This window comes from Trematomus bernacchii, unplaced genomic scaffold (assembly GCF_902827165.1).
Source record: "Trematomus bernacchii unplaced genomic scaffold, fTreBer1.1, whole genome shotgun sequence".
Lineage (NCBI taxonomy): Eukaryota > Metazoa > Chordata > Actinopteri > Perciformes > Nototheniidae > Trematomus > Trematomus bernacchii.
In genome coordinates, this window is record NW_022987547.1 from 4466648 (window position 1) to 4493802 (window position 27155).

A 27155-nucleotide genomic window follows, 5' to 3' on the forward strand; every position below is an offset into this window, starting at 1 on the left:
TAGCTGCACCTGCAAGGTGAATACAGCTGGTAAAAGAAAAAGCGTTTGAATGCGTACATTAAGGCCCCGGCTCCACGAGGACAAATACGGCAAAACGCATCGGAGTAACGCAAATGCAACCGCAAAAAACCTTCCGTCCCCACGCAATATACACCGGATTGTGTCAAGCTCCACGAGACGGCTCCGTTTACATCCAAACGCTGGAAAAGCTGCAGTACATATGCCGAACCTGTACGTGGCGCTGTAACTTCCTCCACAAAAGCAGCAACTTCCTCCACAAAAGCAGCGAAGAAGAATGGTTGTCATGGCTGCACTTCTGTGTATTCTCCGCGGTGGGGGCCGACAGAACCGGGCAGAGTTTTTCGCCGGTCAGCGTGTGTTAAAGTTTAAATCTTCCGGACAAAATTATAAAAGTGCCGGTCAAAGGTCTTCATTGTTATTTATTGAGCTTTAAAACAAATGAATAACGACGATATAATGATATATAATCATCAAATACACGGAGCCTGTCTCTTTTTCCTCTCTTCTGACAGCGTCAGTGTCTGTCTCATGCAGCAGCTGATCCTGTAATGAGTGACCCGACAGTAAAAATGAACATATTTATAACTAGTTTAGGTAGTTTGAGAGGTAATTAAAATAGCTAAGGGTGATGATCTGACTTGAAGTGTGTGTTTTGCTCCCGCTGCATCACAGCGGCAGGAGCTGCGTGTCTCCGTCCCGTCAGATTAGACTTCACTCGCGTTTATGTCCATATCGAGATAAAGATAAATAATCTGAATTCAAGGAGGAGCTCCTGTAGATGTTGCACAAAGAACTGTAGCATGGTCAGTAGCGACTGGAGCACGATAGCAACCCTGCGGGGGAGAGGCGGGGCTATGAAAACGAATGACCGTATAGGCGACTCCACGGCCCCGTTGGACCCCCCAGAGCGCTCCGTTCCCAGATCTATCCACCTTTGGACCCGTTGTCGTTTGCGGGGTCTGTTTCTACATTTCCCTTACGGCGTCGTCGAGCTTAGAGGGCTATACGCATGAGAAATATGCGGATTCAACCCGTTTTCGTCCCCGTGGAGCCGGGGCCTAACAGGTTTATGAAATCACTGCCCCGTCCAAGACACGAGTGGATCTGACTTTAATTAGGAGAATTTGACTCGAGTGTTTCGTCAACTTAATGTGTTGCTTAAAATAATACTTCTGCATACAGTATGTGACACTGTGAGTATTGCACGGCCAGATACGGCTCAAGAAGCTGACTCAAATAAGGAAATATATGATACATTATGATGTGATATGATATGAATGATAATGGGACACATCTACATCTGCACTCACAGTGCCGCGGACTGTACTTAATGTTACTCTGATCCGGTTACTTATGTCGTGGCAGATATTTAAGTAAGCTTTCTTAACGCTAATATTATAATAGTCAGATTACTCTGAAGATGGGAGGGGATATTCTATTAATTTTCACGTTCACACAGTCAGTTGATTTTGGCCGGCCGTCTTTCCTGCAACGGCAGTTTTTCTGTATTTCCTCTATCCTGTAATATGAATTGATCGCTTTAAACTCCGCACACGGAGCTCTGATTGGTCAGCAGGCGGTGCTTTCACTGAGTTGATCTCTTAGCCTGCCACCTAACCTGCTCCGGAGCAGGTTTGCCGCTCAGCATAAGTTACCATGGAAATCTAGCCTGCTAAAAAGAGAACCAGCGTTGTAGTACAGGCCTCAGGTGTTGTTCAGTGTGCGATCATGCTTTTATTTCACAGTAAATGCTTGCAAAGCTCTGAGTCTCAAACATATTCTAGTTGAGCATATACAGTGTGTCATGACTAACTATGCTGTATAAAGTTTAGTATAGTCGTTTCAGTGGTCTTTTCCAAGTTTACATATGAGCCCTGGTGTTTATTCAGAATCTTTAGAGCATTAAAACATAAGTAAACAACTGAAGGATGACATTTAGTTGAAACATGATGTATGGAAAGTATCAGGTAATTGGTAAGCCCTTGTCTTAAACTAAAAATCAATAATACTGATCCACACTTAACTTCTTTCTTACATAATTGCTTTAATACAAAATGAATGTCAAAGATTGACGATTGAGAATAAAAGTTAGATTAAAGTCCTATCTGATTTAGTATTACACACCACTTTGAACATGGTATGATGAAGTATTATACATCTAAAGTTAAGGTGACAATCATTTCTCATAAAACATTTCTGGGTTTTTTTTTACACTAAAAGTGAAACACTTGAGATTATTTATGTCACGTTATGTTCTCATTTTGTTATTTTTATCTAGACTTTTGCCTCGTTTAAACTGTCAAATCCGTACGATTCAACATTAATAAACCCTCCGACAACCCATTGATGGATCGATTCCTTAGCACTTTCACTATTACATCCTCTGATCTAATGGGATTTTCCAGACTGACTATTATGATGAAGTAGGCAAATGATTGTCAGGATGTTGCCTCTCATCAGTCATATTAATTGCATTTATATGTCATTATTACAGTCTCCTAATGGATGGGAGCTGCTTGCAGGCTCGCTCTCTTCTCCTTAACCTAATTAAGTTTGAGCCAATGTTTTTCTCTTCCCATGCAAACTGCAACATAGTGTTGTCTTTTATGTTGTCTCCATAAAAGCATTGCTTGCTTTTAGCTACTTAATGGTATTTGTCAGTATATTTTAACAGCCTTCTTAGTTTCAAACCTATTGATCAAGTAACTGTTAAAGGTTGCAGGGCTTAAGAAAGTCAACATGTATACAGGGATCAAAACAAACACTTTTTTTAGTGTATTGATTTTTCTTTTGATGTGCAGTGATGCCTCCTAGACTAAACAAAGGAAGAAGGCAGCTTACTTTTTACTTGTCTTCATTTTCAGTTGCAGTGAGCCCACAAATAATACCCGCACACATTCAAAAATGATACATTGGTAAGAAAAAGCCTTAGTGAAGAATCGTTAAAGGTCAACATAAATTATTTGCAAGACTGACAGACGGTAGGGATGTGAAATGAATCTTCTCATCAAATCTTTGCAGTAAATTCTATTATCTGAATCCATAACTGTATTTCAAGGTGTTTAATCTTCATGCGGCGTGCACCTCGGCCCTCACAGCTGATTCATTTTGATCGCTCAGTATGCCATTTCAAATTGGCCGGTTCATGGTTACACTGCAGGGGAGGCAGTGACTGGCAGAAGCCATTTGATCAGTTGTGAGGCCATATCCCTGCTAAGGTCAGGCAGTTTCCTAATGATGTGTTGTCTGGTTTTATGGACTCGTCCTCCCATGAGTATTGGATGGGCTACCGTAATAAGCCGTCACTGTGGCAGTCGCCCATTAGAAGCCACTCGTAAATGTCCTTATATACTCCAGATGTACTGGCAAAGGCGCCTCAATCATGTCACCATCAAGACATTTTATGGCACTTTGTTTGGCTTGTAAAAAATGAGCCCTTTAAAGTCAAACAAGTCTGTAAAAATGGACTAGACGTATATGTAATGCACAGTCAGGGGTACTATATCAACTTATACATTTGATGTGTTGTTTGCAGTTTCATCCCACAGGCCATAAGACTATTAAACACCTGAACTTTTGAAACAACATCCATAACATTCATCTGGCTGCAACTTACAAAATATGTATCAAATATATCATATTCCAATCACTTGTATATAGACTCTTATTGCACTATTTTACCATTTTACTATTTTTCTTTTTGTATTTACTTGCAATATTTGTTCTGTTTTTTTTATTGTGTTGCACTGTTGGAGGAGCCTGTGACTTAATATGTCCATCGTCATAACTACACTGTAGCTATGTACGTATAACCAATAAAAGCCTTGAACCTCTGAACGTTTACATTTATACACTTTGTGAAGGATGCTGCAAAGTTCTGTCATAACATTAAGGTCAGAAAAACTCCTACACTTTGTGACAGAACTGAGAATGCCAAATAATGTTTCAAGGTTGACAGGCCGTCAATACATATCCATTGAGTTCCTTTCAGACTTATTTACATCGCAAGTTTTCTTTATGTCACGTCTTTGATTAGTTTAGCTAATTGCTCCAGCATGTTCACTGGCTCTCATACAAAAATAAACAATCAATTTATCTAGAGCCGTGTTTGCTCAATGATTTCCCTTCCAGTAGAGAAGCTACTTCCTGTTTTAATTGAGGAGGCGGATATATGGATAGGAATATCCTGCACAGAGCAATTTGAATTGTATTACAGTGTTTGTACTTCCTCCAATCTGATATGAGCATGAATCTATTTTAACATTTGTGTAATAAAATCCACCAAAAAGAAGTAAACCATTTCAGTTGGCTGAAAAAAACGTGTTGGTTCTCAATCTGTTTCGCATTCTGTAATTGACATTGAATAAACATTTGCAATTCCAACCATTAATAAAAGTTGTGATATGGAAGAGATACCCTACGGCCCATGTTTGTTTAGCATGGTGTGCCTGTAATTACTCTTTATCTGCCTCAAGGTGTTTATCTCCATATGACTAAACAAACCCTGTTGTCATATTCTCACTCCCAGCACACAATGGACGTTGCACGACTACTGCTAAGTAAGATTTTGTTGTCATGACTACATGACTGGGAGATTGAGGCACATGGCATTTAGATCTGATTTGGGGGTTTTGAAAATCAGCTGATTACTGGAGCCACTGTGGAAAAGCTCAAATATGTCGTCTGTAGTTGATTGTGTTAGGTTGTACAAGATATATTGCTTTAACCTAATTTCTGGCATGTGACGAGGGTTATTTTCGACTGTTTGTTATGTGAACCTTTCTGAATAGGTTACATTATCGTTTCCTCCCTTTATTTTCCCAGGTGTGCATGAAAGTGATAACATTCCTCCTTTCTGCCCAAATATGAGGCCGCTTTTAGTTACAAGTAACTGCCAAGGACTGGCAAACTCTTACATCTAAATGTATAATGCCAGTTTTTGTGTGTGTAACAGCTTTTCTTTCACACTCTACATGGCTGCAGGGGCTACTGCATAATTCAGTGGTCTGAAGTGGTGACCTCATCTAATTGTGACAAGGGGCATTTACTTTACTTCTAGTTTTTTTGTTCATATTTGTGTGTCTTTTGGGAGCCAAATACCTTGTTCCTTAGTAATGCACATTTTCAAAAGGATGATTCATGACATCTGACAAAGATGAGTGTGTCTGTAAATGGGATGTAAATGCTTCCCAGAGGAGCATAATGTGTTCATTTCTTTCATAGTTCCTTAAGGCGTCCTTCAAGGCCTTCCTTTTTGTTAAAACAATTGCAGATTGAAATACATTCTGGCTCCTTTTCAAATTACTAAACGCATACAAAAAAAAAGTAATTGCTACATAATGTTAGAATGTCTTTTAAAAGCCGGTTTAATCGTCAGAGGAAGCACAAGTCCTCTAGTTTTTCAGCACTGGACAGTTCTGCCAACACATTTAATTTCAGCTCTCTAAGCTGTCCTGTCTCAAACCATTTAAACACAGGACTTTTCTAACTCACTCTCGCTGATGCCGTTTCAGCGCTGGAGAGCTCCTCCTCTGTCGAGCAATTGGAAACAGAAATTCCTCAAAGTCAGCACTTCCCACTGAATAGCTCAGGTTTCACTTTGCGATAATGCCACAATAAGATTGTCAATAGAAAGGGACAAAAATAACATGAGAAATGAGAATGGAAGTTTGCTTACTATAGTTTAATCTTAGATTATACTCTGCCATGCAGCTCATTTAATGAGATTTACATTGATTCTGTAGAAACAGACAGTGCTTTAAAGGACTGGGCAACTTTGTGTGGGCCATTCAGAGATTGGGATAACAATGCTTAAAGGTTGGCTCCCATTGTATTCAGTATAGCAGTATAGCATCTAGTAAACATATTCTTCCAAGTGCTCAACCCTATCAACTATCCATATACCTTTTTGTTTGTTTTGTTAATAACACTCGTAAAAAATATCTTAATAGTTCATTTGTTTGCAGAGCATTAGTTCTCTGATTAACCATTGACATTAAGTTCTGTGACCTATCAAGAGGAACCAGAGTATTCTTTTTATTATTTTTGCTTTTGTGCTTTAAGTGCATTTTCAGTTGTTGAGCAGAAGACATGTATCTACTTTCAACTGACTTTGTTTTTTCAGTTTTAGCGTCAGATTTCTGCCAATAAACTACTCGCATGGGTCGATACCACTGAACAAGTGAATATGTTTTTGTTGTTTAGGTGAACTGACCCTTTTTAAGTGGTTTTAAATTCAGAAGATTGTGGCTATGCCTTCGCAGGTTTATTTAAAACCTTGGCTTGTTGTCCTCCCTATCATAAAATTGGGCCATGGGCTATTTACAATTTCATGGTTTTATATATTCATCCTTCTTCTCTCTCTCACGTTCTCTCTCTCACACACACACACATTTTGGCAATCTAATTTGACTCTTAGATCCATTGCTCAAAAGACAGATTATCTAATGACTGGGACCTTCATCATGTGGAACATCTGAAAACATTGAGCATCTATTAACACTAATGCATATTTAATCATTTTTCTTCTGCTCTCTCTGTGCAGCCTAGCAATTCCTATGATGATTCTGCAATAACGTGGCACATTAACAGCAGGGAACATTGCAATTCTTTAATTGCTGAGATGTTCTTGAGAGATGTGTGTTAGTGTTTGGAAAAAGACAAAACTTGAAGAGCATATACTGTACATCAGATGTATATGGAACAGAATATCTCTTTCAGCATTTGGTACTGTGGGGCTTCATATATATGATAGAAGAAGTAAGCATACTACTTTGACTTAGATGCGTGGCTTGACATACACATTCATTAACTACAGTCCTGTGTAGCTCCATCTTGGATGAAAGAGTGTTTTACTTGAATATTTTCTTTAGCTTGTTTGGTTTTGGGGATCTTAAATGCACTCCTTTTCAAGATACCAAGCAAGGAACTGACTGACAATTTTAACTATGGAGGGATATTGGAGGCGACACAACTCAGTGCAGAGCAGAAGGAGAGGGGAAGAGCCAAGAAATCACTTGAGCCAGAGGAAGGGTATTCCAAGTGGTCAATGTCTGCTTAAAGGTGGGGTAGGTAATTTTGGAGAAACCAGCTCGAGTGCGCTAGAATTTGAAAATACACAGCCGGAAAAAATCTGCCACTTCCTTACAGAGCCCCTCCTCCAACACACACGAACGCGCACATGACCAATGAGGGCACGAGATAAGTTTGTGCACAGATGGAAGGTTGACAGGCAGGTAGGCCATCCAGTTATTTTAGCCGGGCCGGCTCAAATGATTGGTCGTGCTTTTTACAGTATTACGGCTTCCACAGATGACATTTTTTTTTATGGATTTTTTGTAAAAGCACTTAAGATATTCATTGCTATCGGGATGTTAAGAGCATTCCATGGAATATAACAAAAAGTGTATCTCGAGCCGGTTTCTCAAACTTACCTACCCCACCTTTAAGTAGACTGCTAGCCAAAGTGTTTGAGCACAGTATGTCAACATGCATTTTGAAATCAGCATTACCTATAACTCAAAAGTCTGCTAACATCTTAACCAATTAAATACAATTGTTAACTTTGACCAAAGTTCTTTTTCAACACTGCCAGACATACTTTCAAGCAAACATTTATCTTACCTTGAGCTATATTTCCGAAGGCATGCCTCCGAGGCATTTATCATAGAAATGGAAAATAATGAATATCTGTCTCTGGCTGGGTTAACACTGTGTGTGTGTTTTTATGTCTGTGGACACCTTAGGCTCAGTACAAAGACGTTACCTGGACTACTTCTGAATAAAAGCCCCTCAAATCAGGATGTCAGACTAAAATAAAAAGAAGACAAAAAGCCATTTCCTTGGTTTTCTTTTCATCTACTTTAGTAATCCTGCTCTGGGAGACAGGCCCTTTATTTTGGAATTAATTTTGCATTTCTTCTCGGTGCTTGAGGCTTCCATTATGTCTCTGTCTCTTCCCTTGCAGTATGTGCGTCTTTACACTGTCTGCTGCCTAAAGGAAACAGATTTGATGGCTAATGACATCTGACAGAGGCCGTCTGTTATGGTCGTGTGATACAGTCTCAGAGCAGCAGACGCCTGCTAAAGATATGTCATCTGAGTGACCATGAATCCATCCAACAAAACCGTAAAAAGAAGACTGGTCACAATCTAGGCTGAATCTTAATTCATCACACTTTTCCATGTGCAGGATTCAATGTGACTTTCAGAACGATTGTCAGCTTGAATATTCATAGAAAGCATAGGCTGTCAAGGGATCCTCTTTTCACTTTACTTGTTCCATGAACTTTTCATGATGTTTCTGTCACTTTCAATCAGCCATGCCACTGCAGTCTCCATTGTCCTCTATAGCTTTACCATATCTGTTTTACTGTATCTTTTCATTTTATGTTCATTTGTAAAAAACTTAAAGGAGAGCCACTAAAAAGGATAGTTATATTTCACAACAGCTTGAGTTTCTTCGACCGCAAAAAGCCGCCAGATCCGGAACTGTAATGTGGACTTTTAATTCCATGACACACATGTTGTTTACATAGCTCACAGGGAATGACAACTTTTTTTCCACAAAGTGACTTCATGGAAAAAGGATTTTCCAGTTCTGTTATTTCTTTGTAATCTTCGACTCATGCAGTGGCGCTGTGATCCGCGGGCTACCGGTAGGCGCTGTGTTGTCTTTAAGCTGCAACTTTTTTCATCTGGACACATAGGGGTAAGGACAACTTGTATCTTTCTTTGATTCCAATGATAACAAATAAAAGCCCATATCAATCAATTTTTCAATTTAGAATCTTGACACCCCTACCACATATATTGTTTCATTCACCCATCCGTCATCCACACCTACATTCCCTCATCTGAAACTGCTTTGGCTCGGATACAAATCAATAAACCAGTCAAGTGAATCCAGGTGAGATTGAAATCCACTTGCAGACCTCTGATCACAATGATTGGCGGAGAAACCCCACGAAAGCAGGTTTACCTTGGCTTCAAAAACACATGGCAGTGGCACAATGGGGGACAACTATGAGGGGAAAGCAGAGGAGATTACATCTGAGACTACGCAGGGTGCCCTGTGGGAAGTGTTGATGGTGCTCAGGAAAGAACACATGGGGTTGAATCCAGAGAAATAACACGCACTGACAGGGGCTAGTCTGCGGTTGTTGTTGTTAGATGACTGTTGCTTGTGATGTGCTTTGAATGTAGCTCTCCGACTGATACATGTGTTGCGTCAGGTTTGTTTTGTTTGGAAATCTGTTTTTGTACACCTACACAACACACAAGGGGATCTAATTTAATGACATCCTTTTCGCTTGCAGATTTAACTGGATGTTGTAAATGGATACTGTTGCTTAAAAGATTCCAGCTAAGATATTAAGCCATCAAATATGTTTTTTTTTTGTACTGAGGAAGGTAGCAGGAAAGCTCACTAGGGTAACATTCTAATAAGATCACTACATGAATAACACCATGTACATGTAGAGAACATGAGGGCTTATCCCTGTCTCCTTTAACATCTTTCAGCTGCCTTTGGATTTCTTTGTACTTGAAGTTTGGTCTCCTGTGGTGTGTTGTGCTACTACAACCTAGTATTTCAAGTCAAGTTAAAACTTTGTTGTGGATCATGTTGCTTCAGTAGAGACTCATCAGAAGCTATATGTTTGAACAAAACACGTCACTTTTCAAAGTCATCCTTACATTGTGCTTTAAAAGAGCACATAGAGGAAGTGAGTTGTTGTAGGATTCTGACAAATGAAATGCTTCTGCTTTTTCCTAAATGTCATCGTTTTCATGGCTTAGAAATAGGACGGTCACAAACGGGAGCCTTTCTTTAGGGAAAAGCATACAATATATGGTTTTCACTCCAGTGCCAGACCACTTAGGCACCTTGGCTGGTGGGTCCGGCTGTCTGCAGGATACCTCTCCAGGAGACAGTTGGCCATAGAAACAAATTGATACAGTGCTGCAGTAACAGGCCAAAGAAGAACGATGGAGAGGTTTGAGGCCAGACAAAGAACTGACACCTTTATGAGTTTTCCTATAGAGGCTGAGTGACTCACTGTTGTTGAAACCATTTTTTTCTCAGCCACTCTTCTTCCTGCTGTCTTTATTCTTTCTTCGCCGTTTGAAACCTTGCAACACCAATTATCGAATACAGCACTGTTCACTGACGGTTTCAGCCTCCTTTCCTTTTGAGACATTTTTTTTTTTTAAAGTGAATGAAGGACAGGTGAAAGGAGGGAGGTGTGTCCTTGTGATTTGGAATTGCCACTCTTGTTCCCACCTTGATGTATATTGGCATGCCATAATGCCTGTGTGATTTGTATGCACGACTCTCAATTATAGCAGCACATTTATACGCATAGAATTCTAAGAACTCATGGAGAATATCTGACATATCCTAAGCTACCCATTTCAGAAAGGCCTTCCTTCATCCTCATTCAATGTTGAATTGCCTTCACACTACTACTCTCCGAGTCCTTTGTCTAATGCTCCATTTTCCAGGGCAACACGTTCTTTTGAGTCGGCACATTTTAATTTGAAATGTATATCCAAACGGTCTGCAGCATGTCTGTTAGTGTCAGCAAAGTTTTTCTTTTTTAAATGCCTAATTATCTTAGTCAAGCACTTTTGCCCTTTCTTGTAAATGGAGCTAGTTTCCAAAATGTTCTGTCTTACGCGCCCTGTCCATGACAGTGTGGGTCAATAACCTGTCGAAAATTGTTAACCCCAAAAGTAAGCTCTGTTTAAAAGGTGGACAGAAAAGCAGGATATAAAATGTACGTTCCCACACATTAAAATGGTGACAAAATTGCAATCCTAATTTGGGTAAACCAAAGCCATACTTTACTGTTACCTTTCTTTCTCGTTGCAGTACACACATCTTTTAACAACAGTTTTCAAAAGGAAGAAACATTATAAGTAACTGCAGTCTTTTTGTGATTATTGGGCTATTAAAATAACCAGGTTTTTTTAAGAGGCTCAATCACTATAATGATCAATACAACAAGTGATGCGAGTGTTTGCTGCAGCATACAAGGGAATACAAGAGAAGATGACGTCAGTTTTCCATAAGATTTGAAACTTTACCTTTCATTGGCTCAAAAAGAGAGCTTAATGAATTCATTAATCGTTCCATACAATGCCAATTCTAAACAGTTGGATATTATGAAAGCTGTTGGTGCAGTTAATTTTGTAACGGATCATTTGTTCCCCAGTTCCTCTCCCAAAACAGATGTCAGGCTGAATATTCATAGTGACACAGACTGTTAAGTTGACCATTTTTCACTGTACTTGTTGCATGAACCTTTCACGATTTTTCTGTCACTTTGAATCAACCATGTCCCATGAGTCTCTATGGTCCTCTGCAGCTTTTCTTAATCTTCTTTTACTTTCATTTGCAATGTCTGATTTAGTCAGTATCCACAGCTGCAAGCTTATACAATACTGAGTGATATTGGGACTGGGTTCATATTGATGATAAGCCTCTTACTGTAGCTAATAAAGTATATCATGCCAAGTTGACTGATTCTGCACTTATTATATGTCTAGAAAAGAAGGAAAAACAAAAGAGAGTAATTGAACGGGATTAGATTATTAAAGTTTTGTATTTATTTCACAAGGAGTTGGAATGTTTAGGACATTATGAATGGTTGCAAACTTTGGGATCATTTCTCATGGATTCATTCATTCTGAAAGTTTTACGTTATATTAGTAGTATTTACTTTTATTGATCCCTTTTTAATGTTTAAATCTTCATATAGTGATATTGTTAATTACTTTTGAGGGTTTCAGATTTGTCATTGTATTGTATCAAATTCTAATGTGTTTAATCTATGAATTAACCAAGTGTTAAAGACAAACGATGCCATAACTCAGCATTTTTTTATTCCAGTTCTTGATTTTAAAATATGGCCTAATGGTAAGACCATCATGCTAACATGGTCGCTATGACACCATGTCTATGTATACTTTTTTACATTTTTACCAACTTAGTTTAGCATTTAAAGGTGGGGTATAAGTTTGAGAAACCGGCTCGAGATACACTTTTTGTTATATTCCATGGAATGCTCTTAACATCCCGATAGCAATAAATATCTATATAGTGCTTTGACAACAAATCCATAAAAAAATGTCATCTGTGGAAGCCGTAGTACTGTAAAAAGCACGACCAATCATTTTAGCCGGCCCGGCTAAAATAACTGTAAGTAAATATTATTTTATTATAATTACTAATGCATTAAAGGTGGGGTAGGTAATTTTGGAGAAACCAGCTCGAGTGCGCTAGAATTTGAAAATACACAGCCGGAACAAATCTGCTACTTCCTTACAGAGCCCCTCCTCCAACACACACGAACGCGCACATGACCAATGAGGGCACGAGATAAGTTTGTGCACAGATGAAAGGCTGACAGGCAGGTAGGCCATCCAGTTATTTTAGCCGGGCCGGCTAAAATGATTGGTCGTACTTTTTACAGTATTACGGCTTCCACAGATGACATCTTTTTATGGATTTTTTGTCAAAGCAGTTAAGATATTTATTGCTATCGGGATGTTAAGAGCATTCCATGGAATATAACAAAAAGTGTATCTCGAGCCGGTTTCTCAAACTTACCTACCCCACCTTTAAGTATGCTTATATTTAAATATTAGCAAAAAGTACAGCTGAAGCTGATAAATCTGATGGTTTTCAAGTTTTTAGTTCAGTCTATTAAAATGTTCCTGAGGCCTGAATCAAGGCTGATGGTCGTATGATTCTTTATTTCCTGTGGCACTTTGACATATTCATACAGGGTTGATTCCTTCTGAATTATGTAAGCTACAGCCTCTGTGAATTGTATATGTCTAGGTCCTTTCCTTTTCAAAAACAGCTTGTTAATTGATGAATATACTAAAATGAAGAAAATGGGTTCAGTTTTGTGCCAACCAGTGGATATCTGTATGTAACACATACTCTGCCTCAATGGCCAAGCAGTTGATTGAAACATGTGGCTGTGAAGTACTCTGTTTTGAATTCAGTTATTTTATTCCAATCTATTTCCTTGTCAACTATTCTAACTGCTTTTCTCCTCATTCCATTATTCAAGCTAGAAACCAATAATATCTTCAAATAATCCTGCATCCTGAGAAATATGAATCCACCGTAAACATTTATCACTTTCTCTGTCCCTGTCTCATAAGTAACAAAGTACTTGACTTATGATCAGGTACATCCAGAGTCACCCCCTTATTGTGTCGTAGGTCAGGAAGCCAGTTAAAGTGAACATGTTGGACACAGCTGGGGCATGACGCCTTACAGTGCACCACTGATTTATCTTCAGTGACACGGGACCCAACTCAGCATGCCAATGGCATTACCATCATTAATCAGGAGAGACACAGCCATGCCCGCAGGAAATTAATTAACTCTTAAAAATCGGCAAAGGCTCATTATTTATAGTGGATAATTTATCGCAGGGCTATGAATGTCTTGCTATACCACGTAAACCCGCATTCACAGAAGAAGAGATATTCATGAGTAAGGAATGAAATAAAAGAGTAGGCCAGGTGAGACAGGGGAACATAAGACTTACATTTGCCAATAGAGCTTGATTATGCCAATAGAGTGTCTTCTACTGATTTTAATTAGTGTAGGAATTTTAAGCTTTTAATAAATGTCAGCGTTCAGGTTGAACAGTTTTAGAAGCTAAGAACAAACTCTTAAATGTCTTTCTATGACATGGATGAGTGTTGAACAAAGGAAGGCAACCGTTCTTTTGAAATTGAGAGGAGCAGCTCCATTTCATGGCACTGGGCCATGACCCTTTAAAATAAAATAAAAAGTTGTAGATCTGATTTGATTGTCAGTTCCTATTTCTATTTAGACCATGTTTTATTGCCCATATATTTCCTATTTGGGGGAGATTGCTTCTCTTTCAAGGGCTTGGAAAATGGTTTTGTATAATGTAGCTACCTACAGTCGATGCCAGTGTTGGACTTATTGTGTGCCCAGCTAAATCCAGTGGTTAAGTCTTTTTGGAACCATATGTAGGCAGCATCGGCCAAGTACTGAATCCTGCCAGTTTCCTTATTTTCTCCTGTGTTTTGCTGGCCTTAAACTATCCTATGTATCAATGAAAGAGGGATGACCACATGGTAAAGATCCAAGGATAATATGTTATGGACAAGTCAACGTTAGCCTTTAGATGCCTCAACGAAATGCAGAACCAAACACTCAAGACTGTAACAAGAAAGACTGAATAGGAGCAAGACCTGAAACCTTTAGGAATATAAAGAAGCCCCTGAGAATATAAATGAATACAGACGGCTAAGATGTGGAATGGAGACTGCCAACGATGACTACTCCATCATACAAGTTCTGGCAGATATTTATGAAACATGCCCATGCCCATGACAAATTGCACAGTAGTGGCTGTATTGCAAGACATGCTCAGATATTAGGTGCTGTGCAGGGCCAAATGGTAATCTATTATTGTTTACACATTGTTTTTTATGGTTGTTGAATGGAAGCTGGGAAGCTCTAAATATAAATGATTGATAAAACATCTACTGTGATGATGTCTTAAAGCTAAATATGATACTCTGCTATATATTATTAATTGTCCAGACTAGTAATTGGAATATTAACTGTTGATCAACTATGCAATGAGCTAAATGATATAGTACAGAACAAAGAGATCTAAAGGCATACACATCCATGAAATAGCTCGGTTTATTTATTCCTCTGATAAATATAATTATAGCCCAGTCCCACCCGCTTTCAGTGGGTGCTATTTTGTCAGAGGAACACTCATTGAATAGAAAATATGCTGTATTTACATCTTGCATAACAGAAGATTGCCCTCTGGTGAATATGTTCTGAACAAAGGCAATAGTGTTTCAATAAAAACATTCATGTAAAGCAATAAATAACGGTGCAAAAACATTTAATTCAGTCCCATGTTTTTCAAAGGTTTTACGCATTATGGGGTACCGATTTGAGTTTATTGATAATATTAGATCTTTAATGATATCTTCTTAGCCAGCACATTCACTTTGCTTTGCCACAAGCTTGACATGAAGTCATGAAACAATGCACTATTATAGTGACCTATGCTATAGAGCCATATATGATTCACTTCCTGGGTGAGTCTGATTAAGACCTTCATGTATATCTCCTCTGAGTCTCTGCCAGGCAGGAGATGGATCCTGCAAGCAGCTGGCGAGCCGTCAAGCTCATCATGTCAAGCTAGTTCAATTCCCGTTAAGCAGAAAATAGTCACAGACTGATTTCCCTTTACCTTACAGATTTTTCAGTGCCAGTACTATGACACAATGCATTAAGGGGGAAAAGAACAGCCTCAGGGGTACAGCATGATCTGTTGGCTTGTGCCAAGACCCTGAATGGGCTTGCTGACATCTGCAGACTCTGCTGAAAGGTTAAGCTATGGCTCTTCCATCATGGAATCTCCAAGCTCTCAAAGTTCCTGTCCTATCAGTGAATAACTGGTATCACTTGAAAGGGATGTGATTTCCAACATGCCTGTGCAACATCCCCCAAACCTTTTTTCAATTCTCCTTGGTGCTAGCTGCATGCATAGAATATAGAATAGTCCCAGATGAATCCCTATGCAAGATGTATCCTTAAACAGTGTGTTTTCAGCTACGTGCACTTAATGCATCATGGTCGGTTAAAAAGCAAGGCCATTATTGTCTCTTGCTCCCTTTTGCTTTTGTTGAAGTCCATTATGATTGGCCTTGGAACCACAACCTATGCAAGGCCATGAGATCAGTATGACCAAGAGGGTACAGCACATTAAGCGTACCTTCTGCCTAGTGCAAATATTAAGCCAAAACCTGTATCACCGTAAGGCTACGGTCAATGTGCAATATGGTTGAATGCTCCACTAAAAGTCTGTCCACACCAACAGAATATCTAGTACAATGTGAGCATCCACACTGTAGTATTTGGGACTGGAAAAACAGTAAAATTATTAAACACAAATATTGCATGTTAGCTATTTTAAACAAGAAGACAACCTCATTCAGCACAAATGCAATGTTACATTCCATGTTTAGAGAGCATACAAATTGCTTGTTGGTAGCCATATATACATGTTTGCATTATTTCTTTTGAACTACCTTGGCACATGGGCTTGCATGAATGTTGTAATGCTGCTTTGTCAATGCATTCTACCTTTCTTTTTTTTGACCAAGGTGTCAATTGAGGAGTCTTAAACAAAGGATTAGAAAAACTGAATGTGTGTACTATTACATCCGAGCATGCCACTTTGGCACTTTGGCACTGGCAGACCACCCCCAACGATGGACGAGCCTTACATTATAGTAGTAGAGAGATGTGACATCAGAATAGGTCTTGTTAATAGGATTGTAGTGTTTTAGAAGATGCCTGTGCACTCAGCAGATAAGGGGACTGTTTATCCTGTTAATGTGTCACTTTAAATACATTAGGAGTAGGAGGGCTCCTGATTTTATTTGTTGGCACTCTGCCTCACTAATCCTAAAGAGCGCAAGGGACTAAGCATTTACAGATGCATACAGCTTTTCATGTGGTTAATGCAGCTTATTTTCCTGGGGAAAACTAAAAACATATTGTGATTTTATTATACATTTTAAATCTGAAATGGGGCATTGTTTCCTATCAGTTTGAATTATTTAAAGTTGAGGTGACCTTGAGCAAAGAATGCAAGGATCGACACAAGCATACAGTACATATGCAGTTGTACTCACACACACACACACACACACTCACACGCACACCGACACACACACCAACACACACACAAACTATAACACATGCGACAGAATGTATTCAATGCTAATGAGAGATAATCCAGGTCCCACTGTGGGTCCAATGGCAAGCAGCTATTTGTTTATTCTATTTACACTGTCACAACAGGTTCCCAGAGGTCTGCTTGTCCCACTATAAAACAAATACTGTTCTATAATATATTGCTTACTGTGCACTTGTCTTTGTTATTGGAACATATGTAGGATGGTGTTTAGCAATATTCCTGAAGTGTTTATGATACATTTTTTATAGATAATGTTTTTCTTTCCTGCTCTCACAGAAAAGCAGTTGCATGATGTGACCGTGACTTTTACTTAACTCCTGGAATGTTTATTGGAGGAAAAATATGTTCTTTCTTCAAGACACTCTCTATGGCTACCTAATAGAGTTACTACCACACCTTGGTTGTGTTTTCTGAAGTCAAAAGTGACTTCAGAAAACAGTGAGCCTCCCTTCATGCTGGGAGGCTCACTGGCAGTGTCTCTGAAAATATGATTGGTTTTCTGTAGGAGGTGGTCAGTACGAAGTCCAAAAAGCTGCCGCTGTGATTGAGCACAGTAGGAGTTAGCAAGGGTGTGGACTTTAGCGATAAGACCTGAGTGGCACGGGCAGTTAACATGGGGTCCTTCAGAGGACCCCAATAATGTTCAAGGACAAAGTTGGTGCATCTGTCTCAAATCCAGCAACATTCCTGCTTCTCTACTGATATGAACCAATGCTTTTAGTTTGTTTTGCCACATACTGTAACTGTTTACTGAGGAACACGCTTACACATTTGGAATTGCCCTTATAACCATGGTTATTACTTGTAGAAATGTCTGTCAGTGATTCAATAACACCTTTTAGATAGCCGGCTCATAAAGCCATTATATGGAACTAATTTAATCATCACAGAAAAATGGAATAACACTATTTTTGAAGAAATGCAACTCTTTTCATGATCTGTTCTAGTTAGTAGCTGTAAGAGTATCAGTGGTGCGTGACCGCTACTAATACGTTTCATCCTGGGAATTGTCTGCTTTTAAAAAGTGTTTAAAGTGGCCTCTGCAGAGGGAAAATATAGGAAGTGAGGTGGAAAACGGGTCAAGAGGAACATGTGTTGAGTCAACAGAATTGGATCCCACAGTGCTGATTAAGCTAGGGAGTATAGAGACAGCAGGGTACAGTTCTGTATTGGTGGAGGAGAAGAGTACTAAGAGCTTTCCTTTCTTTTCTTTGCTTGTTTGTTACTTTCACAAACTGAAAGATTCATTAAAACAATCACACTGTCATGGACGTTAGAATTTAATTAGAACTCTTATCAAGCTTCAAATCCATTTTTTATTTACCCAAACTTTTCCCGAACCGTTGCCTACCACAGTTTTATCATTTTGATTGCATTTCTGGACAGCCATTGGGTTTAATTATATCCTTTTGTTGTGAAAATGGAACCGTGGATTAACTGCTGTTATTGTGTGTTTGCAATGAAAGGGAAGACCTCGAGTGGTGCCTTACAGAAATTATAATTGTTTTAATATTCAGTATATTTTGTTCAAGGTCCACAATGGAAATAACCATGGAGAGATAACATGATTTTGTGTTGCACCTCAATTTGCACCAACATATGGGTCGACAAGCAAAATGTAATCACACAATAATGTTGTGCAATGTAAGAAGGTCTCATCTGAACATTTTTATAATTTATGAATGCAGTTTTCGGTCCCCTGTCATATTAATTATGTCCTAGATTTGGCTAATGTATGACCAATGGACTCGTAGTACGTCAAAAACCTTTAACCTACGGATTATATTTTCTTGAGATGTATTGTTGTTGAATGTTTGACTGTGTCTTCACTGAGTTCAGTTGTGCTTGTAGAAACATTTTCATTTGACTTTTAATGCACATCAAATAATTAAGCGAACATTGCCTGATATTGTTAGTCTACCTTTCTTTTCAAAATGTACATATGGCTCATAGACAATGAGAACACAACGTGAAGCAATTTATTTTATATTATTGCTCTACCAATAATTTCAACTGAAACACATGTGTGGTATCCCAATGTGTGTCAGGTCTGTTTACATTTCCTATGAAAGGAAAAACAAAAGTATTGATGCATTTTTAATTATGTTAATTTCCATTGAACTTTATGTGAATGCCAGCTATTTCATTAGTGCTTCTAATGAGACATTAGGGTGGCATTTACTTGCATAGATGTTAATCTGCAAAGAGGAACCCTGATAGCCTATAGCTCATGCTGTATTTGCCTAAATATTTCACAGCTCCCATCAGGTCATTTTAAAATGGTAATGGCACAGTTAGCATTCTGGGAATGGGAGGATATGACATCAAGTCCATTTAGTTGCTAATCAGAGGTGCATTTATTTCAACCTGTTTGTTTTGCTGCTAGTGAACGCTTCCTGTCGTCATCCTACAGTAGTGGGAATCTTAGGTTTAGAATATGCCATTGTCGCAGGTGACAGAAACATCTTGAGGCAGAATTTGAGAGTCTTGGAAGTATGCTAATATTATTGAACACTTTTGTTGAGTGTCAGACTGATTGTGTAAATTCCCTTCCCCTCTTTATCCATGTAGACATGTCTCTCTCTTTCACACTCTCACTTCTTCCTTTCGGTCCTTGCTATCTTTTTCTGGGCCTAGACTTTTGAAACCAATGAATTCCTTCTTATTCGCTCACATGAATTATTGAATATTCATCTGCCACCTATACCATAGGCAGCCTGAGCAATGACATGCTGTGTGCAGTCATTTGGAGAGGAAACGTGTTATGCCACCCATGTAATGACAGGCAGGAAAGTGCCTGTAGGGTTCCAGCTTTCATCACAGTAAAAGTTGATGACACGGGCTTGTTGCCGCGCTGACAACCTGTCATGGAGCTGTCAGCCTTGCACAATCAGTGACTATGATCACCTTTTAAACTGATGAGAGACAACCTTTTCGGAACAGGGTTGATGCGTGGGTGGGAAGAGGACTGCCTGTACGTTGTAGTGCATGCATATGCTTTTTCAGCTCGAAAACAATATATTTCTATGTGGGAATTTGTACTGTTTTGAACCCATCTCTGCTCTCTCTCTGAAGCAGTGCAACCTTGCCAGTCATTATCATTATCAAAGCACAACTTGTAATTGAAAGGGATGATGTAGAATGTATTGTTTTATAAAAATTGTCAGAGTTATACGAATATCTGCTAAAAGACTACCATCTCCCCAGCTGGAAATAATAGTGGATGAGGATTGAATGGAAGATGTATTCAGGTAATGCGTCTGTGTGATGGTCCATTGATGCTGAAGTAGATTCTGCCTCTGTGGGCTCATAGAATGTTTGAGACATTCTTTTGAAATGAGTTCCAGCTGTGATTCAGAAAATATGCCCCTTTTTTCTTAATAAAATCACTGTGGGTACCGTCATAGTGTTAAAGGAATGTTTCTGTGTTTTATGATCCGTGTAGCAGCTCCAGCATTTGTCTCTTGATGACATCATTACCAGCCTCTTCCTGGCTTTTTCGGCATGAGGATCTACTAATCCCTACCTAGTCATCCAAATGTTGGAAGAGGAAAGTGTAAATTCAGTTTAAGGGTCCAACCCAGCTTTCTATCATCAATGAGATGTATGATAACATATTAACCCTAGTTTGGTTTTTACACTGCAACACTGTCTTTGTAAAATTACCTTACTGCCCTCTGTGATCGATGGAGGAAAAACACAATCTGCCGCTGCTGTTTGCTCTTTTAATTTCTGAGAACATCAGTTGACATGCATTTCCCCCCAGGTTGGCACAAATGGCAGCGATGATGCATTTTTAAAAACAGTAGATTCACTTTATTTCCAGCAGTTACATAATAACATTAACTTCTGAGATGTGTTTGAATCTACCTGATGAATGATTGGACACAATGAATTCCTCTTGCATTGGACCCCACCAACTCCTGAGATATATTGTTAGGGCTTGTTGCTAATTTGTCATCTCTTTGATACTGGACAGTACTGTGTGTTGTTCAAGCTTGCTAGCTCTCAATGTCTGCAACATGAAAGTACTACCACTAAGATACGCTGTACACTGAAGTAATGATGGATATCTGTGCAAAAGAAGGCAATCTTACTTAGTCAAAGTGCATTCTGGGTTTAGTAGACAGTACAGCAGTTTGTCTGGTTGTATGATCAATGGTAATTGGGTTAGTTTTTGTTTTCATTCATTGTGCAACTAACATCTGCTAACTTTGTAATTCAGGTTTAATAGGTGGTAGACTTGATTAGAATCCAACATTGATTTCCCTGTAACAGATGTGCGCTACTCCTGATATTCCTCTCAAACTTATTACATTTACCAGATTAAATCATGTATTGACCCATACGGTATGTCATGGGTAAAAAGTATGTTGTGTTTTTGCAATAGTTGTCTCCACTGTGTGGTGCCTCCATATTCTGACACAGAATGGGGCAACATCATCTCATCAGATACCAAATCCAACAGACTGCCTTAAGTGTAAATCAGTCCTGCTCAAGGCAACATTTAAGAATGTAAAAACCACAGTGCCATTTAAATGCAGAACTGAGAGACAAACCTTGGAAAGATTTAGAAATGGGCAAGATCCTTAAGGACAGTCGCATGAAAGACAAGGAACAAAGCTTATAATCACCTGCTCTTTTAGTAAGAGTTCTGCTGACATTGAGTGTTCAATGGATTTAACTTGTGCCTTAAGTACCTACAGAGACTCCTTAGTGAAGAGTAAGAAGGCTTTATCAAGGATTTGTCCAAGCTTTCAATATCTCTCTGCTGAATGTTAATTTTCTGAAAGTAATAAAGCAACCTATCAAAGTTTCACATACTAATTTTTACAGCTTTATTTCCTTAATTGTATCTTGAACTTGTCAGGTAACTTGTGATGTATCCAAATCCCAAATATATGAACACAGAAAGCACACATATTTGCAATGGAATCATATATTTCTATAGCCGAAGTTTCTCATTATTATTCGGGACGAAAGAAAACCATGATTGTCTGTACGTCAGTTATTTCTGTAAAGAGATTCCTATCATTGGGGAAGGCCTCCCGTTAATGATTCTGATTTTGTGTGCGTTAAAGGACACTAAATTCACTAACTAGTCATTTCATTTATTACAGATGGACACATGGGCTATAATCCCCCACCGCGTCTGTGCACAGCAGGCAGTGCGCTCTCAGCTGACCTCACAGCTGGACTGCTTTCAAACCACCACAATCAAAATGAAGCTTAAGACCTTTAGTTTTAACTGTGTTCAATTCCTTCATTAAAAAAAGCCAATGCGATATTAAAAGCATTTTACCTTGTAAATCAGTCAATATTCAGCCACTTAAGGAATAACATGCTGTGTTTATTAGCCATAGGCATTATGAAGAATTATGTTTCTGGTTGTTCATTGCTCTACAGTTTAAAGTGGGTTGGTGGTGGGCTTCAGACTGTTCATAAAACATGTTTCGTTAAAAATAAAAAAATATATATAATATGAGATCTACCAATTAATAGTTAGAATATATGTTCTTTTTGTTTTTAAAATTGGTAGGTGTTTATTAAAGGTTCGCTATTGCATTGTTTTTCAGCAGATAGAATGTATGAATGAGAAAACGTTTTTTAATTACTACTGCTTAGGGCTGCTCGATTGTGGCAAAAATCATAATCTCGATTATTTGGGTCAATAATTGATATCACGATTATTAAAAACGATTATCCATTTATTTTGAAAACATCCATTTATTGAAAAAACACATTAAAAAAAAAAAATCGTTTTATTTCAATGATGTTGTTTTCATAATCGTTGCAAGCCAAAATCGTAATTGCGATTAAAATACGATTTAATTGAGCAGCCCTACTACTGCTCCGAGATTAGTATACACAATTAATTTAAAGCTGAGGTTCACATGGTATTAAATTAACTGAAATTAATTTGAAACCTTTATACTGGTACACTGCATTTAGTGTATGCCCGGTAATGTAAATATTTTTGTATTTGTAGTTATGATACAAACAATATAAAACCATCAGTATGGTATAATGCATTTAATCTCTCTTTTAATGGAGCGTTCTGGCCACAATGCTCACTAGGCATAAGTAAAAAGAATCATGAGTTACTCAAATATGCTGTTTCACCCTGTATAATCAAAGCATGATAATGGGAGATCCCTACAGTTACTGGCATATTTTTTTCTATAAAACATTCACTATAGCATACCTCAGAGTTGTCCTTGGACACAGTTAAGTAGACACTGTAATGCTGACACCCTTGCTGCGAGCGTATACTCGCGTCAGTCACACGCAAACAGTGGGCACGTACACACTCACACACATATACACATTAATAATGTTCCTCCTAATGAATTACTAGCAGACCTTGAGGCCATACACCTATATCCCAGTAACGTCTGGCCAGGTGCCCAATGACAAGCCTCATAGCACAAAAGACAAGGACACACACACATACACACACAATCCTTTTGTCTTTAAATAGCATGCTTACTGAGCTTTCTCATTTACATAACAACAGCACAAAGGTAGGCTACAGCCCTCGAAACTCTATTACTATCCTTCCATCCTGCATGTGATTGCTTCTAGTACAACACTAGCTTTTAATTTGTCCACATGAACATCCCTCTTAATTAGGATCAAACCGTGTCAGCGTTGTGTACAATCAAGAGTTATTTAAAGCTTTCTGAAATGCACATACTAGCATGTGAGCAAAATTCCAAGGTGAATTTGACAGGAGCTTGTTTAAAACAGTAACAGATGGCGGGAGTAACCTCACTGTTGGCCCAGCAGACAGAGCTTTATCTCCTGTCAAGGTGAAAGGTCAAGCAGTGTGTCTACAGCCCACAGATTAAACATAATGAGTTGAATAGCCAGCAGTTATGGCATTTAGGAATTTCACACACTACAAGATTTTATCATAAGCTGCAGTCAGCAAAAGTATAGAGCACCTCAGAGCATTGGATACAAGAGGAATAATATAGTCTACTTTCAAAGGGTGTGCAAATTGTCAGAATGCTGGAGTAATCAATGAGTTGAAGGTCAGAAATGTTTTTAAACAATGTAGGTTATTGATTAGTCTTATCATTAATTTATGAGAAAAACCTGCTTCCTGTTTTAAGTTAGGATTTATTGTCTCTAAAAACAATATGAAGATGCCACCATGGATTAGACATGTTGCTGGACATGTTTTCTACCAAATAGTTAATTATTAAATCCAAGAAGTAAAACCAATAAGGGAAAGCATACTATACATTGTTAATTACAGCTCTACAATGAATATATATAAGTAATGCTGTCTACTTGTTACAGGAGAATTATAGGGTCTATATATTTTGTTACCATTCTGTAATTTTCTCAGGGTATGTCTGTTCTGCATGCTCTCTCCTTGCCCCTTAGGGCCCATGGCACTACTGAGCATAGTGCACATAACCCCACCCCGCAGTTCATATCCTCTGACCCAGAGTCAGCGGGTTAATAACCAGCCGCACGGAAAGCCATTTGTCATTTGCCACCTTCTCCTGATAGGAGATGTCAGCAGATGTCTATGCCCTTGTCACCGAGCCACATGACAAATACTGTATCAAGCCTCCCAATCTGAGGCTCCCTGAGGCTCCTCGGTACTCCTCTACTGAACAACCACTCCTACTGGATAACATTAGATTCTTGTGCCATGATCCATATCGAGATAACTGGTTACCATCCCCTACCCCCACCCGCTCTTTTTCATCTCCTTTTCCCATTGCTCCATACAATGCAATTGGGTCTTTTTTATTTTGGTTGCACATGTTTCTCTTTCTCCTGTGCTTTTTAACTTTTCTAGCATTCCTTTGATGTGTGTTGTTTAATGCCAGCAGTGGCTTGGAGCTGATTGTTTTGTATATGCATGTAATGTAGTTTGTGGTTTATGCAGATGAGCAGAGGACATTGAATGGTAAGATAGCATTTCTACAACAGCTTGGAACATATGTTTTCAATCAAGCTTAATAAACTAATTGTCTTCCCATTAGGAGAAGTGTTGTGTCTGTTTTGCCGTACAAAAAAAGAAAAGCGTACACAAATGGATATAAACAGGGATAAGCCTTTCCCATCTGTGACTCATTGTGTCTTCAATTGAAGTTCTGCATTGATTGTGAGCGCTGAAAACATTTGTGATGCTTCTGCATTTTGAATTCAGAAATCTCTGTCTAATACCATGGGTGAGAAAGTTGTCGTCATAAAGATTTCATCACAGCGGCTAAGCAATGCAGTGGCTTGACAGTAATTATTCCAGAGCCAGCTGCTCAAATGCACACAATTATGACGGCCTAGGAAGTCTGTCCAGCTATTCAACAGTACGAAGTTTCTAGTCTCAGTGCTGTGCGCTGAGACAGGGCACTGCACTGGAATACTAATGCAGAACAAATAAACACATTTGAACTTTGGTTTATTCCTCAAAGGCTATTTAGATGTTTTTCTTTCCCATGCATCTTCACACAATAAGGTTAGGAACACTGACTTTACCAGACACAGTTTAAATGATAACCTCTTATGTGTTATATGTCCTCTCTCCTTGTCTTCTGCAGAGATGTCCGGTACGGGACAAGATATTTCTCAGGTACACTGGAAGCAGCAGTGGTTGGAAAATGGGACGCTGTACTTCCATGTGTCCATGACTGAGTCGGAGCTTCTCGCCCAGACAACACAACCAACAGCTCGGGAGCCTGCTCATGCCCTACATGAACACATGCATCTGCTACACATCTCAGTTATGGTAAGTTATGAGGACCTAAGCCTATAATGTGTTTGTGGATACGCATAGAATTAGAATCCATGCACAGCACGGCAAATGTATAAGGACACGCACCATTGTTGACAATCTTTTGTGGGTAAGTGTGATCATTCATGGTGTCATGTGTGATTGGTGGTTGCTGGTGGTTAGGCATTCTTTCTCCTGATGAAAGTATGCACATACACAAATGTGTGTTGTATAGTGTCGCAACAAATTGATTCTTGGGAAGGATGTTCCCATTTGGACAGTGTGAGGTTTAAGTAAAGATAAATCAAAAGTGAAAATGTCATCCACACATTATTACATTACATTACATTGCATTTAGCTGACGCTTTTATCCAAAGCGACTTACAATAAGTGCATTCAACCAAGAAGATACAAACTTGAAGAAAACAGAATCATATAAGTACATCAGGTTTCATAGAGCCAAAACATTTCTAGTGCTACTCAACTACAGTAGCTTTAGATAAGCCAGTCCTTTATTAGTATACAAGTGCTTTGTTAGTAATTCTATCGCTCGAAGTGGAGTCGAAAGAGATGGGTTTTTAGTCTGCGCCGGAAGATGTGTAAGCTTTCTGCTGTCCTGATGTCAATGGGGAGCTCATTCCACCATTTTGGAGCCAGGATAGCAAACCGACGTGTTTTTGCTGATGGGAACTTGGGTCCCCCTCGTAGTGTGGGTGTAGCGAGCCGTTTGGCTGATGCAAAGCGGAGTGCACGTGCTGGGGTGTACGGTTTAACCATGTCCTGGATGTAGGAAGGGCCAGATCCATTCACAGCATGGTACGCTAGTACCAGTGTCTTGAAGTGGATTCAAGACTGCTGCAGCTCCCCTGTCACAAGGACCGATACTGGAAAACATTCCTGCCCACTGCAATAACACTGTACAATAAATCACCTCTGGCTGGAAGAGAACTCTCTGCTCCATAGTTTCTCTTGAAATAAAACCACGTTGTACATTTTACTCATACATAATCTGTTTCATATTTAATACTCCATATTTCATATATTTTGAATATATATATATATATATATATATATATATATATATATTTGTATATATATATATATATATATATAATATCTGCATGTATATTTTCTATTTCGACATGTATATTTTATATTTTATTTTATTTCTATTCTTGTATATTTTGTAGTTTTGTTTTATTGTAAAATGCCTTTTATGCTGCTGTAACAAAAACAATTTCCCAATTTGGGATCAATAAAGTACGATCTATCTATCTATCTATTCTAGCAGTTACTGGAAGCCAGCCAGTGCAAGTTATGTTGACGTAGGGTATTACTGTAGGTGAGCTAACTGCTAACACGCCAACCAGCCATGGCATTGTATACTCGGGAATATACATAATTAAGAGTTATTGAAGAGCTTGTAAGCCCTGTTGCTAACAGGTCAGCAAGTTGACAACGTTTATACCATCTGTGTTATATCATAACCATTTCTCTTTGAAAAAAGTAGTTTATTCTCTGACAGAGGTGGTTTATTAAAGGTGGATGATGCAACAGTTAATTAGCTACACTAGCCTCCTACATCTTAGATTCTCTGACTCGTTGTT

The 27155-nt window shown here is 38.8% G+C and overlaps 1 protein-coding gene across 1 annotated transcript in view; it reads left to right on the top strand.

Moving 5' to 3' along the window:
- LOC117476589 (astrotactin-2-like) overlaps nt 1-27155 on the top strand; it is a 252926-nt gene that overhangs the window by 16819 nt on the left and 208952 nt on the right. The window contains exon 2 of the mRNA XM_034123245.1: nt 25376-25563. Coding sequence (XP_033979136.1) covers nt 25376-25563 — 188 coding nt within the window. The remainder of the gene's footprint in view (nt 1-25375; nt 25564-27155) is intronic.